Genomic DNA, 19,133 nt, shown 5'->3' on the forward strand with positions numbered 1-19,133 from the left:
AGCTGTATAGCTGTTTCGAGTCGACAAAACCAAACCATTCCAATCAGGCCATGACACTGATCATCAACCTTCTCTGTCAACTCAGACTTTGACCCTGAGTTAAGGAGTTTAGGTGTGACATCATTGTGAACAGCCAATCACATGCTGTGGAACAGTGAAACCACGCTTCACTTCTCGCGAGAGAAGCAGCGCAAAGTAAAAGTTGTGAAGTTAGTTTATGTTGTTGGTATAGAGAGAATTAAACATCACATGTAGTAATTTTTATAGCTTTATCTATTAATTCTAAAGCTTATTCATATTACCTTTATATATTTATATTCATTTAAACTAAGTGCTTAAAAATAAAATTGATAAACTAAAACTGTATTTGTGTAATGGATTAAGGGTATAATAATTACATAAATAATTTCTAAATCATACGAAAGCATTGCAAAAAGCCAGACAATTTTGTCTTTGAAATTCATTTGCTATGTAGTGACCTTTAATGGGAGTATAAACAGGTTGAGTGCATCATCAGTCATGTGTCACTTTGCTCACAGCTGATTGGCAGCCATTTTCGGAGCGTAAGTTACTATGGCGATGAACACCACTAATAGCTGAGCCACTTTCATGGTGGTTCATCGTCCGTGTTGCCAGTTGGACTTCAGTACCCATGTCAACCACTAACCTGTCAATATTATACACTGCACCTTTAAATATCCAGCAGCGGCTTTAAATGCTTTCTGCTGGAGTGCACAGAGTATGTTTGAGCCATGTGCCTCATAGCTTACACTAACAGCAGCTCCGGGGGAACTTCTTCGGATGAACTCATTTTTCTGTCTCTGTAAACCAAACTAACACAAGACTAAAGATTATGCAGTTCAATGTGGCTCGTGCATCTTGTTTAGTGTGAAACTTGACGCGTTGTACGCAAATCAAAGTATTTACATACTGTAAGTAGCGTCATCGATTACGTCAGCACGCCATTTAGGTCATAGTCCCAGTTAGCTTCAGTGTTTCCCCTTCAATGTGGAGCATAGCTTGGCACCAGACCACCCCCTTCCCCACATCCATTTCTTCTAATGACAATCTGCCAGGCCATATATAGGTTTATAGGGGAAATAAGCCTGTCTCAGCAGCTAGAGTCCTTCCCAAAACCACTTCATCACTGACATCCACCAAACACTAGAGTTTGCATGGCCTCTTATTTTTACTAGCTGACTACTCATCCAGAAATGCACTTATCGACTAGTCAATGCAAACCATCTAGATCCCCTAACTTTTTTTTGTCTTACATTTCAAAATTTCTCCACTACACATTTGTTGTGTGAGTCTGAGAGGCATCTTATTATGCACTTTTCAGGTAACATCTTTTTTGGCCGAAGGTACTGAAGTGACGGTAGAGGTAAACAAGTCTTGAAGACTGCTTGCGTGGTTTGGAAGATAAAGGCCATTGTTGACATGGGTCAGCCAGTGTGGTCACAGAGAAATTTTTCCATAAGTCAATATTTCTGGCTCCAGCAATGTGCACCAGGGAATTTTAGCTGTATAATATATGGCTATAGTGAAGTAAACACACAGGTAGCCTATTTGATATGTGCATGTTGTGAAAAGAGCTGGTGGAAAACTTGTCCGAGTTGTCAGTGTTTTGTCTTGTCATTCCAGACCTATAGTACTTTCTTTGTTCCGTCAACTAGGGATGTTCACCTCTAACCGACAACTGAAGCTCATTAACTGACAACATCATGTGAAATTACAATTAAATTCAATTCAATTAGAATGGATAAGTGTCTGTGAGTTTTACATGTGCAAATAGCAGCATAAACAACAGGATGAGGATTCATGTGGATTTATCGTCATATCACGCACTCCCAGTAGTTCCATGAACGGAGAAAAAACAGAATAAAGTCATGTATATAAAAGGAATAAATATGCTAAATATATTTATTTTAAGGCGAGACACGGCAGGCAAAAACAGCGTTTTTTTTTCACTGGTCAATTTTGATTCAATTTGGTTAAATTCAGACTTGTGGTGAAAAAAGTCCAAAATACACATTTAGGTTTTTGCTACATTATTTTACTACACTTTGTCTGTTTGCGTGTGTAGATTTTGCCTAAATTCATCAAAAGTTGGCGTTCTAAATCATCACGCTGATCCGCGATCGCTGTCTGCACCCTGTCATTACATACACTGTTAGAAAGCTCTCTCTCTCCTTTGCAATGCTTTTGGATCCAAATATGGTAATTTCCTGTTTATCAGCAACCAATCATGAAAGTAAAATGGCCGATTTAACTCTAAATGTGCAATCTCATTGGCTGATGCCATTTTCTGACTACGTGATTCGTTCAGAATCGTCACATGACGCGCTCTGACATTTCATACTATTTGTATTTATAAGTGATTCTTTCTTATATGACAGGCTTAAAGTTTGTTGTCATACCTTGACAGTTTCGACTGCTGACTCTGCAGTCATCTTCAGAAGCGTCACGTGATGTTACTGTGAGTTGCTACTATGGGTGTGATATATTTAGTTTGTCATTCCACCTGTGTGAGGGACTGTTAATGTGTTGTTTTGATGTGTTGTTTTGGATGTTATGATCAGTGATGGATGAAGCAATAATGAGTTTCGGATGTTAAACAGTGTGATACATAGATTTTACTTGGACCTAAAGCATATTTTGTCTGTAATTCATGGTTTTCAATATAAATTGGTGGAATTTCTAAAAATCTTTAAAGGCTGTTTTCTAAAAAAAAATGCCTCAAAGTTTTTTTCTCACACTCTGTCGTATTCCTAACTATATTGTGAAGGTTTGTCCAGAGGGATTTGTTGATTTATCATTCTTGGCCTGATTTATATGACATTTTATGCCTAAAAATAGGGCGGAAATCCATTTTTAAGGCTATTGGCAGTATTTTCTGATTTACAGGGTAACAAAAGGAGATATTCATAATCCCCTCTGGTATTGTCTTTTCATTGAATATATCAACAAAATGCAAAAATAATTTTTAACCCTGTTTTTTTCAATGATCAGATTCGTCACTTCAAAATAAATGCAAATTAGCGCATATTTAATTAGATATAGCCTGATTAGCATATTTAAACCTAAAATTACAGAAAACTTGCAATACATTTTTTTTCTCCTATTCATGTGAGTAATCAACTGGTAAAGTTTCATGGTGATATCTGTAAGTTAAAATGTTTACCCTATTCACCTGTAGTCTCAATTATTAACAGATTCACAAAACGAAAGAAAAAACTGTGCAACAAAGTATTATATCCTGAGTTTTGGATTATTTTTTTATTTACATATATTTTACAGTGAAGTTGCATCACAATCTTAATATATTACTTTCTTAGGAAAAATAATGTATTATTTTCAAATTGTTTGGCTTCCTAAAAACACTGTTGTATGTACAGTATTAATGTCTTGGTGGATACTGAAAACGTGTTGTTGCTCTAAATTTAGCTGTCAAGGTCCATCAGATTTGTGCATTTAACTTTAAAACTTTAACCTGGCTGTTTCTCCTGGGATTTCCCACACAAGACATTCTCATGGGTTAGGTTAAGTGAAGCAAAAAAGTGGATGATGTTTTTCTCATTTTATTCCACAAAAAGACAAATGTTTCAGCTTTCTAACGTTTCAGAAATAAAGCCTTGCAGTCACAACTCGAGAGGCTGGGGAAGTATACAAACAAAATATAAATTCTGAGTTATGAGTTTCATGTTTTTCGTTATAAGTTGGGAATTGGAGAACAGAGTTTGCTGTGCAGCTTTGTTGGGATGCTCACCTTTGGAGATGGTTTTTAGTCTTTAATCTTGACTGTTATTACAGGTTCAGTTGAGTCACAACTAACTCTGGATTCTTGCGTACGTTTTTATGGATGCTTCACAAACAGTATTGCTATAGGCAAGCGTTACAATCATTGTGTCAATTATTTGAATGAATACAAAATGTGTCATAATGAGAATGAACGTGAGCTAACAGAAGTTTTAAAACGAGTTTTTACTTTTTATGCGTGCAAAAGTCAGCGCCACAATTTCGGATGGTTCCCTGGGTGTTGCTAGGCAGTTGCGTGTTCTGGATGGTTGCTAGGACATTACAAAGCTCTTTCAAAGTACATTTATGGTGGTTTGTTGTTGCCTGTTTATTTTCAGCCAGGAAAAGTCTGACAAAATGTCTGCTTAGATAAGTAATAATAGCTAACCCGTCCTCAACAATCCACACAATGTGGGATATTGTTCAGGTTTGTAGCACAAGCGGTACGGTACACCTTAATACAAATTATGCCTTAAAGTCTAAAATATAAATAGTTTAAAATAAGTTCCAAGCAATTGAAGGACTAAGTGAAGTTATACAGAAACAGAATTTATAGTCAACAAATATAAGATTTATCACTCACCTGAGTTTTTTACTGCTAAATATTTTTGTTAGATACCATACAAAAATACATTATAGCAGTTAAGTATTTAAATGTGTAATATAACATATAATACATTATAAATAAAAAAAACAAAAATTGTGGAGATTCCCAACGCTAAGTATGAACAATAGCAACAGAAGCTGACATGATATTTTTAGTAATTATAGTTTAGTGGTATTCATTTTTTAAAAATTTTAAATGTTAGGGTTAGGAGCTACTGTACATAACATATAATGAGCATTGTGTTCTGCAGAGTTATTCATCTGTAATGTTGTCTGAAAATTCACACAGAACAATATATAACAGTACCATAAAAATCAATTTTTATCTCCTGACAAATGTATTATTTATAATAAATAAATGAACACATTTACAGCTATTTCTATATTTTAAATAAGTGTATGAGCAAAATTCGCAATCGGCTGAGATATCGCATTGTCCTACTGTACATAAACATCACGGTACATCCTAGCCGTCAGAATGTCTGTCATTCATCCAGGTGCTTCTGATCCACCGCATCTGTTCGAAAAAGGAAAGAGCTGACCCTTTTGTTAAGCTACTGGTCAGCTGCACCAAGATAATTGATTCTGACCTCATTGGATATTGTCATCCTCTTACAGCCATACCAAAGGAAGGCAACTTTAGCCTGGCTTTAACTTTAGGATTGAAATAGATTTGGGTTTGAATGGTTTGAAAGTTGATTCATACAGAATTATGAAATATTATATCAATATTTCTAGTGTGTTTTTTTTTTACAGTAATATTACAGACTATTTGTAATATCATTATTGTAAGTGTTGTGTTGTATTTAAATCTTTAAATGCAGTTTTTAATTATTTTATTAATTAAATGAACAGTTACTGGGCTTATGTGTTACTGGGTTAGTAGGTTATTAGGGTGACAACCACCAGCCTAGTTACTGAGGTATAACACATAGAGCTGTTTAAGGCTTGACGTATTCACTCTGACGGTGAGAGGTGCTGATAGTCCACACTGCAAGGCAGTAGTGCAGAGATAATAATGAAGTAGTTTGATAAATTTAAACATTTTCCAAACTCAAATAAAGTATTAATTGTCTGCTAGTAGTTGATCATGTAGGCTACAAGAGGTGATCCAAAAAACAAACAAAAAAACTATCAAGTATCCAGTATCGGGGATAATGCATAACATTGAATGTGAGTTACATAATCAGATTTCTTTTTTTTCAAGTAACTAAAGTAACGCATTACTTATAAAAGTAACTTCCCCCAACACTGCTAGTATCTACACTATGTCCGTTTTATTTATTTATTTCACATTTAAAATAATGCAATCAAATTGTATTTAAACCCACTTTAAAATGCATTTAACTTTACAATGTATTAAGTTGTACAAGAACCTAAGGTTTTTTATTAAATGACCAAATATACGGAAGGAAGGAAGGAAGGAAGGAAGGAAGGAAGGAAGGAAGGAAGGAAGGAAGGAAGGAAGGAAGGAAGGAAGGAAGGAAGGAAGGAAGGAAGGAAGGAAGGAAGGAAGGAAGGAAGGAAGGAAGGAAGGAAGGAAGGAAGGAAGGAAGGAAGGAAGGAAGGAAGGTCGGCTATTAAATTTTTTAGGTTACTTTACTATTTTGAGCTTTCACAATATGGATTTAAATACCCAATGTCAGTATCTTAGAGAACAGGGTGGTTGATGGCTGTAAAGCTGACATGATACTACGCTTGTCACGGTTATCTGAACTAATTCATCTTTAGTTTCACTTTCATGGTCACTTTCAGTTTTCATTCATCACATGTGTTCTTTTGTGTAATTTTCCCGTCACTCATGAACACTGATCTTCATCACATCTGCTCGTCATTCAGTTCATCACCATCGTGTATTTATGTTCCTCTCTGTGCACCCTCAGTGGATGTTTGTGTGTTGTGTGTGTTAACCTTTGTTTCACGCATGCTCTGTTCCACTTTCCGTCAGTTCCTGAGTTTATTGTATTATTAAAATCACTTCGTATTGGATCATGTGTACCTTCGTCTTCATCCTCATCTTCATCGTGTGACAACACTATTACATTTAAAGATAGTAAATAACACATAATTGTTACAATGAAATCTATATTTATTTTACATAATTACTCAAATAATTGGAAAATGAATCACTTAAATACTTTGAGTAACTTTAATAAAACATTAATTTAAGACATTTCTTAATTAAATTAACTTTTTAAGTGGTAAAAATGCTGACTTCACATCAAAATTCACATTACTTTTTTTTGAATATATAAAATATAGTGTTCAAATACTTAAACACTATAAAACCAACCAACGCTATCTCACGACCAATTCGTAAGAATTTGTACGAGTGATTAACCCTTTATGACCTGGCATAGAACACTTCCGCCCGAGTATATCTTCGTATTTTTACATGCTGTGCTGTCATTCTTTTGAGCATTTTCAAATGCCATACATCAAAATAATCCTTAATAATAATCCTGCATGTAATAAATCAATAGATAAATAGCTCAAAAGTGCAATAAACATAATTTACAATAAACTATTTTTTTTAACATATTTTATTAAATACAGAGATATCATAAATGTCAACCTCAAACTTGTAAATGTAAAACACTTGGATAACACACTTTAAACCTACACACAATTGATTTGAACTGTTTACATACATTAGTTTGTAAGATACACTCATTCCAGTTCATCTTCATCGGACGCAAGAAGTATTGCCAAAACCTCCGCGTCCGTGTACTTTAGTCGTGCAGGCATAACGTTATGCGCGCGCGTGCGTGGGTGTGAATGTGCTTGCATTTGCAAATGTGCATTTGTGTGTATGTGTAAAAGAGTAAGAAATTATAAAATGATGAAGCAATCAAAAAAAGACAATAACGAAAGTAGAACGCAGTAGAGAAACATACAGCTAATGGGAGTCAAATGTTGCCGCTTGTGACGTCAAAACATGCGACAAACCCTGCCTGGGGTCAAAGTGCACAGAACGTGATTACGTCAATGAGCCATCGGAAGACGTAACTATCAATCGCAGATCTATAGAACATGTGTGCAAAGACGTGCAATATATTTAATGTTTTTTTTTTTTCAAACGCATATTACGCAATTTGTGCAGACTCATTAGATGGTGAAAACAACGCAACAGGAGCATGTTGGAGGCTTGATCTGAACATGTAACATCTCTCTGGTTTCAGTTTATATCAGCTCTTAAATAGAGACACGCAAACGGGAGTGCCGACGCTCCTGCCGGTCTTAAAGGATTAAAAGGTGGCTAATTCGTACGACCTCACTCGTATGAATTTGTACGATTCGTCTAAACCCACGTGATGGGTAGGTTTAGGGGCGGGGTCAGGGGTAGGTCATTCGTACGAATTCATAAGAATTTGGCAACTCGTAAAATATGTACGATTTAGCAAGAATCGTACAAATTCGTACGAGTGAGGTCGTATTAATACGCCACCTCGTAAAATTTTAATTGCCGTGAGATCAGGTTGAACCAACAACTGGTCAGTAATAACAGGCATTTTCTCTGTGAATCTGATGAAAACATGGTGTCCTGTGTAGTTTGATTAAATTGTAAATGTCCTTATCAATGTTAAAACCATTCTTACTAATATACACGTATGATATTCATGGGCTTTAATATCAGGGTCAGGATGTAACATCCTGGCTCCGCTTAGCAGGAATGGCTGATAAAGCTGCCATTTGGTCTCCAGCTGAGGACAAATGTGCAGTACATTTCTTTTTTATACTGTTATCAACGTGAGTGATACAACATTCACAGAATGTCAGATTCTCCGTGCCCAAAGAGTCTCTTTACACCACTGCAGTTCAGAAGAACACAGGAAGTACATTTCCAGGCCAGGAATGATAGAGCTAAATGGACACGTTGCTTTCTGCTGGGGTGGAACCCTGTAGAGAGAACAGTCAGAACAATGAAGGAAAGGAGGAGGATTCACATTGAAGTGTGAACAGAGATAACTCAACACACTGTGCCGAGCATCACCCAGGTGTGCTGCCAGCTTGCAAGGGCTTCGGCCTGCTGCAAACCAGCTGCCAAGGGACGTCCAGGATCAGGCACACCACTGTTCGAGACAGCAGAGAGAGGGAACGGCGTGCCGCTTTCCAGAGAGCGTCCCAGTGCTCGCCAAGAATGCGTTCATCACCCATTGGTGTGACATAGAAAACCATCTGTCCGCACGCTGAGAGACAGGGCTTTAGAGAGAGGGGGGAGGAGAAGCGGTTACCTGCAGCCTGGAATAGTGTGAAAGAGCTGTACTGGAGGTGTACGCTGAGAGGAAGAAAAGAACACACTGGAGAAAACACACTTCTAGTGCTTTGAAGATCTATGTTATCAAAGTCTATCAAAATGAAAGGTCCTCCAATGTACACCAAGCTACCGAAGAGTCACAGGTCACTTTGCAGCCATTAAAAAAACTTTGTTCTATATACAATGAATGTGTGTATTACGAATTAAATCCTGCCATAGTACATCTGCTACAGTATGTTGTCATCAGTTGCGTCGCTTCACAACTCTTCACCCGTGGCCTCGCGGGATTGTAAAGTGTCCATCGAGTGTACACTTCAGAATCTCGCCGGAAGTAGTCTGTCATCCGGGCACTTTTCCCTTACTGTTTTATGAATACTATGAATTCGGACATGCTCAGCTCACATACTGTTTTCCGCCTGCTATATATATATATATGGAAGTAGGCATATTCAGATGCCGCGCAAGTCTGGTGATTTTGGACAGCACATCAATTTCTATTGGCGCCATAAGGAAAGGAAATGATGTTAGCATTATAGTGTTATAGTGCTCTTACTGTTAGATGCACTTGGCCCTTTAACCCTTAAAGACCTAGAACATTTTTGGAGCACCTGACTCGCCTGTTCTTTTCTTTGTTTTTCTAACTCATTATAGCAGTCGGCATCAAGTGCCATATATCATTTTAAACAGGAGAACTAGAAGTTTCCATCTATCTAATTTAAAGTCCCAATTTTACATTAATGTTGTCTTGGAATGGATACATTTACCAGATTTAAGAAAAACGCTAGCACATTTTTTGTGATTTTTTTTTTTTTTAAATCAACTCAAACAAATCCTCCTAAAGTTTGGATTTTTTCCTTTAGAAAGTTTTACTTGGATATTCCAGATATCCAGATGAAATTTTGACTACATGTAACAATCCCTAAGCAAGTTATAGCCATCTATTACAACATTATTATAGACGATTTTCATTTGAAAAGCTGGTGTGTTTTTCAATTTACTGACAATGTAGATGTGTCCAAAAAAGTTCAGGAAGTAAAATAAATATTAAACTTTGTGATAGAACACTGAAGCAAAAGTGACATACATGCTTAGTCCCATCCTCATGCCCAGATTGGTTTATATATATATATACAGTATATAACCAATCTGGGCATGAGGATGGGACTAAGCATCAACAATCATTCCTGTTTGGCTCAGAGAAACAAACCGCATGGGTTTCTATGACGAATCAATGCTGATCAAAACCTGATGATGCAATCAAATTCACTATGGAGCCTCTGAATGTCCAAACGCAATTAATCTCCTCTTTACAGGACTTTTTAAAGCAAACAGATTGGATTCGGGATTCAAAAGTTATTAAACATTTAAGAACAATAGTTATTTTTTAAGGGTTAAAATGACCTTGTGTTCCCAGGCTGTTTTAAGGACAGTAATCACTGTAGCTGATGACTTGCAGGGAAAAGATGACTTATGAAACCATATTACTTTATTTTCCATTGTTTATTTTTAGTGCACCGACTCTGGAAGCTACGGCTGTGTTTTTTAGACATAAATTGCCTGTCTTACAACACAAAGCAAACAAATAAAACAATATTAAACAACAACTCAGTGTGGAATCTCCTCTAGGATTTAGTTTGAATTAATAATGTCCCACAGCTGTTTGAAAGGAAAGGCTAAAGTGAGCGTGAGATGTTCTGCTCTACTCAGTGAACTGCTACTGTAGCTCACGCAATGTGTTCTTATGCTGTCAGCTGCTGTAAATGACCTGCTGCAGTCAGAGAGGTCTCATTAAACCCACACAACAACACCTGGAAACTGCACTACACCGTTTGTGTTTGCATTTTCTGACACACCCCCTGTGAAAAGAAGTTTGCTTAATGTGCACTTGTGTATTTCATACACATTCATGACTGTTTCTTAACACACTAGGTACAAGTAAAAAGTTCACTCTGTATTAATGTCTAATGAAAACATTGAAGGACAGTTTAAAATGTTTTAATAATCCTTTTTCATGCTTTAAAGAAGTAGACTTTTCGATCTTGATGAGTTGACTGTGTTAACTGTCACGGGTTGACTTGTGTGGGAGAGAATCAACACACGAAGAAGATGAAGTAGGTAGACAGGTTTTAATTCCAAAGACATTAATCCAACACGATACTTCCCAAACACATCCGAGACCCGACCAAGACACACCAGCTGAACTGAACTGAACTTAAGTAGGGGAGGTAATGACAAACACACACACACACTTGAACTCAGTGACGTCTTTGATGGTGTGACATTAACATACTAAATCACATGTAAAATACTTGATTACAATACAATTACTAAATTGCAACTTCATCATTACAAATGTGCAATTACAAATAGTATAGTGAGTATAGTGTCAATAGAAAGCACATTACATTTTTAAGTTTAATTTACCACAAATACACTTTTACCATGTTTCAAAGACAATAGAAGTAATTATGAAGTGACATATAAATATGTACTTAAGTCCTTAAGTAGGTCAAAATAGCACTCTTAGCTAATTGCTAGGGATGCACCGATATAAATATTTTGGCCAATACCGATAACTCTTTATATTTGAAAGCCGTTAACCGATATTTTGACGGATAAATCTAAATCCAAATATTTATATAATTTTTAGAGCCTGATTACAAAAACAAAAGTCTCACCATTAAAGGAACACTTCACCCATTTGCATTAGACTTTGTATCTTTAGAAACCCAGTCACATTTTCGAATGGTCATGGTTTATTCCCTTATTTTCCCCTGAGATGGGAGAAATAAGGATTTAAGTGTTCCACTTCCTGCTTTTTATGACGCAAAAATCGTCATTTTGCGTCATAAAAAGCAGGAAGTCAAATTTCTTTGAATAAGGCTAAGACTACAAACACTAGCTCATCATTTATCCAGTAGAAGGCGCTGTTCCGCATGTTTTCAACCCGCCCATAGAGGGATCTCACTCACAGAATGTACATATAGTGTCAGCCATTCTTTATTTGGAAGCTAAGCTAACAGTTTCTTATTCTGTGGAGAAAGCTGAGTAGTAGCGGTGACCATCCTCTTTTTCCCGGACATCTCCGGCCGTCGAGATGGTCCAAATTGTTCGGGATTCGGCTTTTGCTTTCTGCAGTCGCATTCATTGTTTACATGCACAACTTTTGTTTCAATCTAACTGAATTCATTCCGATTGGTGAATCTGAATGTAGTGTTTACATGAACGCTAAACAAGTGATCGTTTGATGTGCGTTTTAACATTGCTAGGAAAATTCCCGCTCCTCCGTGAGAGATACGAGACCGGTGCGTCTCACAGGCGCCGGCGCCACTCATCAGTAATCACGCCACCGGGCTCGCATCGTTCTCCGCGGCCGTCAGTCTCGTTCCTGCTCGTCACAGTAAACATGAGGAATGGCGACTGAAGAACGCAAAAGCCGAATCCTGGACATTTTGGGCGACATCAAAATACTGGGCAGACTCACGGAGACTCACTAGTAGCATAGCCTTGTTGTTTACTGCGATCTCTTACCGGTAGGCGTGGCCTCCTAGGGCAGCGAAGCAAGTGCATTCTCGGAGTTGTTGTCTTTCATCCCCATAAGCCAAAAATACATTTTCTGGCTTTTCTCAGTCTAGAAGGCTCCAAATTCAAAAATAATTTCACATTTCTTCTACATAAATGACCCATTTTAAATACACATTCATCTTTCCAGAGGTGAAGTGTTCCTTTAAATCATGTCCCAAGCACACAATTATAATGATGTTCTCATTATAATTTTATGTAGCCTATATGACAGACTTGTGCTGCACGTTGCACTTAACCATATTTTTTTGTGTGAAGTTATTCCAATCATTTTTCAAGCAATTCAAAACCATCATGGCAAACTGTGTATCGGAAGTGTCTCAGCTGAAGGAAATAATCCATTATTCATCGGCTTTAATATATCGGCCAAATTTTCTTATTGAATATCATTCAAGATGAACATATATTGGCTGATACCGATTTGGTGGCCGATGTATCGTGCATCCCTACTAATTTAATTTAATATAAATGTAAACTATAATACATTTTCATTTAATTGTAAATAGCATGCAATTAAGTGTCAGAAAACATTACATTGTTCACATGTTATGTTTGGGCAGGGACGAAGAGACGTAAGAATCCACTTGCAGCAAAGTTCATTCAAAACCAAAGATAATCCAAAATTAGGTGCCTAAATAGAAAAACAAGAACATGGAAGTAACAGCTTTTACAAACACTCAAAGACAATAACTGACAAACCAAGACTGAAACACAGGGGAATATATACACAGGATAACAAGAGGTTAACAAGGTACACCTGAAACTGATTAATCACTACGTCAACTAATGAGGGTAACTATGGCAACAAACAGGGCAGCATAGGGCACTGAACAAGGAAGTAAACACAGAAACGATGAGAAACAGAACACACTTCAAAACAAGAGTCCATAAACAAAACCAAGACGGGAACACAGACCGGGATCATGTCATCAATAATGTCTTTTTATTTATTTATCTTAAAGCATATAATTTAGTATGCTAAACTGATGGGGGTTTTTTTTCACAAGGGACAGTGTGATTATAGAATGATAAAATGGATGTGGATTCATTTTCAGGTCACTTGGTCTTGGAAGAATTTGGTGAGATTTTTTTGAGTTCATGTTGATATCTTTGCAGGCAGACATCGTTGAGATCTCTTCTAAAAATTTAGAAGGGAAATAAAAACACATCTGTTCATCCGCTCTTCATCTTAGATCTCTAATTAGCTTTATTGTTTCTTTCTACACAAAAACAACTTACACTTGGAAAAAAAGTGCCTAATTATTGCATGCATATGGCAAGAACAAGCAATTCATGCATTTGCATTTAATAGTATAATTAAATGATTAGGAATATGTCACAAACAGTTTTTGAAAAAGAAACAGTGAGCAAATAAGAATGTTTGTTTGTTATCATCACAGGAACCCTTCTGGTGGAGAACATGCAGATAAACGGGAGAGCGGAAGACCCTGACAGGACCATCTCTTTATCTCTACGGGACAACCATGACCATTGGGTCATTCTGGACCCGGTCAAGCAGCGCTTGTATCTCAACAGCACCGGACGAGTTCTGGACCGAGATGTAATTATCTGAAATCCTTTTGCTATTCAAGTCCGAGACCACCATTGAATACAGAAATGACACACCACACATTTAAACGTGTCAATAAACCATGGAAATATTTAGGATTTTTTAAAGTGCCCCAATTATAGTATTTGAAAAGGTTGCTAATTTGGTTATGGAGGTCTCCTACAATAGATGTACAGTGCTGGTCAGAATTATTTGCCCCCTTGGTAAATATGATCAAATATGGCTGTAAAAAAATGAATCCTCAATGTTAATGTTGTAATTGTTAATCATAGACCATTCTTCCATACAGAATCTCTCCATATCCTTCAGATCCCCAAATCCATGTTGGTGCTTCTTCTCTTCAGTTCAGCCCACTAATTTTCTATAGGGTTCAGGTCTGGGGACTGGGATGGCCATTGCAGATGCTTGGTTTTGTGTTCTGTTGCAATTGGTCAACCGCTTACAACTCATGTCATAAAAAAACTCTCCAAAAACAAAAACCAACTCTTCTAGCCCTCAGAAACAGCTAAGGTGTTTGAGGACGGGTCAAAGTAGACGTTGTTTGCGAGCAGCCAATGACCATAGGCTGTCATTATGCAAAATTGTTAGATTGTTATATCGGTCTGTAACAGGAAGTGAGAATGGAATTGACGACAATAACTTTTTTTTTGGTTCACTTTGATCTTTAAAACTTTGCAGAACATTTTCACAAACAGCTATATTATACACTGCGTGAAAGGTAATATTCAAATAAGCATAAAAGTGGCACTTTAAATCCTAAAATTGTTAGGCTGATAATATAATTAAAAAAAATAAACCATTGGTCTCAAACTTCTGCACACTCTTTGTCTGTTAATTTCTTTAGGTTCAATCAGAACTATAACAAATCTTCTCTTTAGCTGGGAAATCTGTTGTTCACAGCATGCACTTTGTAATAGGCTTCATAATGGACTGCAGATGGTCATTTTTAGTTCGTCCTGCTGAATGCGCACCATGCAAATGAACTGCTTGAATTCAATCTTTTCTTTTTGTCTTTCAGCCTCCCTCCTACATTCAGTCCATTGTAGTGCAGGTTCAGTGTACTAATGAGCTTGTTGGCACGGTGATCCTACACGAAGTGCGGATAGTCGTCCGGGATCGAAACGACAACACCCCACGCTTTCAGCAGCCGCGCTACTATGTAGCCATTAATGAGGTGAGTTTCTATTTAGCAGGGCTTCTTTTGTTCTTCTTCTGTAGTTGTAATGACTTTTTCATGAGTGACTTTTATTCAGTTTGCTGGAGAACACCGAAGTCACTGGCATTCTGGAGCACACGCTATTAAAAGTTTGCACAAGTGAGTTGCTTAGCTAAAACTGAACATTTGCTAGCTGTAATTGGAAATTCAACCAGTGAATTGTGTCAGTGTGATGGTTTACCTACGCCGGGGTTATTTTGCGGTAAATGAATTGCACTTGTGGGCTTTGGAGCTGAATCATTTAGCTGTTAACATTTCTCTGTATTTGACTGCCGTGTAATTACGCCAGAAGTGCTGTAGCTCACTGAGTAAATCTGCCAGTCACCTTTTGTGACTTATTTAGCTTCTCTTTGTTTTTCCACAGCAAGGCTTGCATTGTGAATTCCCATTACACCGTTGTTCAGTACACACAATATTGAATTTTTAGCAGAAACCTTTTTGTGATATACTCTGCCCCTCTTTATTTATTTTTTTGCATCCCAAATCACAACAGCTAACATTTATCTATTCTGATCCATTCAACGAGCCAAAAGTTTAGAATAATTAAAGGGATAGTTTACCCAAAAAAAGAAAATTCTGTCATCAATTACTCACTCTCATGTCGTTACAAACCCGTAAGACTTTTGTTCATCTTCCGAACGCAAATTAAGATCTTTTTGATGAAATCTGAGAGATTTCTGTCTATGCGTTGACAGCTACGCAACTGAAACTTTGACGCTTCAAAAAGGTAATAAAGAGATCATAAAACTAATCCATATGAATTGAGTTGTTTAGTCCAAATTTTCTGAAATGACTCAATCACTTTATATGATGAACAGATTGAATTTAGGTAACAAATAGATTAAAAAAAATAAAAAATGTAGCTGAATTTTCAGCATCATTACTCATTACATCATTACAGTCTTCAGTGTCACATGATCCTTCAAAAATCATTCTAATACGCTGATATCTCATTTTGGTAGCTAAATGCATTATTAAGTCCAAATATAAGAGATATGAAAAGGGCAGGAGATGTGTAAAACTTTGTGAATGACAGTAATGCCAGTTCCGTGGAGTTTCATGGTGGAGATTTTGTGTGGGCCTGCCATTTCGGTCACGATACACCGCATTCTATGACTCAATCATTCCCGTTAAAAATGGCGTCCTTTTCTGGACATCCATTAGCCCTATTTTTATTGTTTCCTTCACTTTGGATTAGCTTCCGAGAATATTCAACACGTAGTGTCATGGTGGGTCTGCAGGAATGCTGCCTCGGTCTCCAGAGATCTTCTCACATTGGATTGACTGCATGGAGAGTGTGTGGCTTTCAGCTAATTGAGAGTTGTTCCCCGGAGAGCTGTCAGTAGAGATTTCCCTCATTAGGAGGCAGCTTCAGTGGCAGGCAGCCTCCTCTCGAGTGGCCTCAAAAAACGGCAGGCTGCATTGCCCGCCATCGATTTAAACCGGAGTTTGAAACGTCTGACTGACGCGCAGAAAAGGGGGACTAACACAGCTCAGTCCATCAGTCAACAAGCAGAGTGCACTATATAAGTCCACCCCAGTGCTAAAGTAGTATGCTGAGTTTAAGAGAGACGGTGAAGTAAATAATAATGTTGGGGAAAAAGCATTTGATGGACGTGTGGATTGAATTGCAAGTGGTTCTAAATGGCTAAAGGGTTGTTTGTGTTCATTGAGTGTCTGCAGATGCTGTGAAGTTATAGAGAAGTTCAGGTTTCCATTGATCAATGTCACTAACTTAATGTCCTTTTGCCCTACAGCTATTGAGATTGATTGGCTGTCTTAAACTGTAAGCTACAAGAGACTGTGCTATACTGAACATTGTCAGGCTGACGACTGTTGATGACCATTTTAGCCATGACTATATTTGCTTGTAGCATTTTATTTATGTCAGTGCCAAGAACCAGGATTAGCTACTTGCTCTTCATGGCTGTCGGACAGAAACCTCGTATCTCCATATTTCGTGTTTAGTTTTTCTTTTTCTTCCATCAATCATTACTATTGGTCACACTTTATCTGCCTGTGGGTTTTGCAAATATTTTACCAATGAAAAGTATAAAAAAAGAGTAAACCTCGTAACTCCATTGGATCCTCAAACTGTCAGTAAAACCTTGTAACTCCAGCCTGCCTCAGTCAAATTCTAACCTCCCCAACTCAAACATTTTCTAGTGACTGGTCACATCTAAAAAAATGTAATTTGTTCCAAGTGAAATTCTGCAAATTGATCAAGTAAAATTAGCAGAATTTCACTTTGGCCAAATGAAAATTTTAGATGTCACCAGTCACTAGAAAAATTTTAGTTGAGGAGGGTAGAATTTTTTTAGAGTTTGAAGCGCCGCAGACATTTTGGACCATCTCTGCTTGTTTGCAATACAAGGTTAGTAAGACTCGTCGTGTCATAGACAATACTGTCTTAAATAGCCGGTGTGTGGCATTTCATCTTATATAACACGACATTTTGGCCAAATGACGGAAAAGACTGTAGTGTAGCTACATTAAACTTTATAACCTGTAACTTGATGAAAACGTAATGCGATGCACTTATTGCCTCAAAATTGCCTGTTCTAATGATGGACAAAATACATATATCCGACATTAGCTTGTCAAATTTTAGGAGCCCCTTGAAAACGAGATGATGCATCTCAAGGGGTTTATCCTATTTGTTACAAATATCTCCATCCAAGCTTGATTTTGGTCAAATGTTAAAGGGGTGGTAAAATGCCATTTTCACAAGATGTAAAATAAATCTCTGATGTCCCCAGTGTGTGTGTGTGTGTGTGTGTGTGTGTGCAGTTTTAGCACAAAATACCACACAGATATCTTTATAAAGCATGTTAAAGTTGTCATTTTTTGAGGGTTTGCAAAAACGCACCATTTGTGCCTGGCCCTTTAAATGCAAATGAGCTGCTGCAGAGGGCGGGGTTTCAAGAGCTCATGTGTATTAGCAGCTGCGATTACCTCAAGCAGACACTACAATTACAGAAACTGTTAAAATGTTAAAACGGAGTCAGACAAAGATGGAGAGACTCAAGAAGAAGTGACAACATGGAGCTGATGTGGAGTTAACTATCTTCAATTAGGATATTCTGTCATGGTAATCTATAAATCACTTTTATAGGAACTGTTGTGAGATGCACACAGAGTGACTTTCGATTGCATGTGAAAAGATGGATGCTAAAGTTTGATCTGACTCACAAATGTTCTCTTATGCAACAACTTTTCCTCTTCTCAACATGGACTGTGAATCCCGAAAGAATGTTGTGTAGTCCCTACCAGACGTTTGTTGTAGTCCTTTTCTTTAAAAGCAAATATCTTCCTTTGCTTTGAACTTTGAGCGTTGTAACTTTGCAGATGTTGTTTATGTTCAAACAGCAACATTACACACTAACTAAAGTTAGAAAAGAGAAATCATACTTTACCACCCCTTTAATATAATGACACGCTCAAGTTGTCAACCATATGTAAGGCCACAGTATGTACTTTGACGACAGATTGCTTGAATATTTAAAAAAAGTTTTTTTTTTTTTAAATCTCCTGAAAAAAAGTGAATTTGGACATACAGGATTTCTGTCTGACAGCAACATATTGCTAGTGAGAGCAAAAAGGACATTCTCAGTCTAAAGATAAATTGATTGGACAAACATTTGAGTGCAAGATGAGTATTAAGTCATTACTATTTAATCCTATAAAACCTGTATATATATATATATATATATATATATATATATATATATATATATATATATATATATACAGTATATACATACACATATACATACATATACATATACAGTATGCATATTCAATGAACGTTTATTTGTTTATCTATCAATCATTGCATTGCATTGCTTTATATGTTAAAAAGTGCAGAGCTTTGATCATACAAGTATTTAAGTATAATATTACTAAGACATATTACTTGGAGATATGGAATGACAACTTATATTTAATGCATTAAGTAGTCTGCTATACTGTTATACAAATCTCACTGATTGCACTTTGTGGAACATATGCTAATAGCTATGCTATTGTGCTTTATTTGACACTGTCAGATTCACTCAGGATTTTATTTCTAAGAGCTCATTATGCATAACAGGCTGTTTAAT

The 19,133-nt window shown here is 36.9% G+C and overlaps 1 protein-coding gene across 7 annotated transcripts in view; it reads left to right on the forward strand.

Moving 5' to 3' along the window:
* pcdh15b (protocadherin-related 15b) overlaps positions 1-19,133 on the forward strand; it is a 191,608-nt gene that overhangs the window by 34,319 nt on the left and 138,156 nt on the right. For 5 of the 7 annotated variants that reach the window (XM_079596487.1, XM_079596484.1, XM_079596488.1 and 2 more), the window contains 2 exons: positions 13,645-13,805; positions 14,833-14,988. In XM_079596487.1, coding sequence (XP_079452613.1) covers positions 13,645-13,805; positions 14,833-14,988 — 317 coding nt within the window. Of the gene's footprint in view, positions 1-13,118; positions 13,324-13,644; positions 13,806-14,832; positions 14,989-17,984; positions 18,122-19,133 lie in introns of those variants that run through there. The other 2 variants (XM_079596485.1, XM_079596486.1) reach the window with 2 other exon arrangements.

Source organism: Phoxinus phoxinus (assembly GCF_949152265.1).
Source record: "Phoxinus phoxinus genome assembly, chromosome: 21".
Lineage (NCBI taxonomy): Eukaryota > Metazoa > Chordata > Actinopteri > Cypriniformes > Leuciscidae > Phoxinus > Phoxinus phoxinus.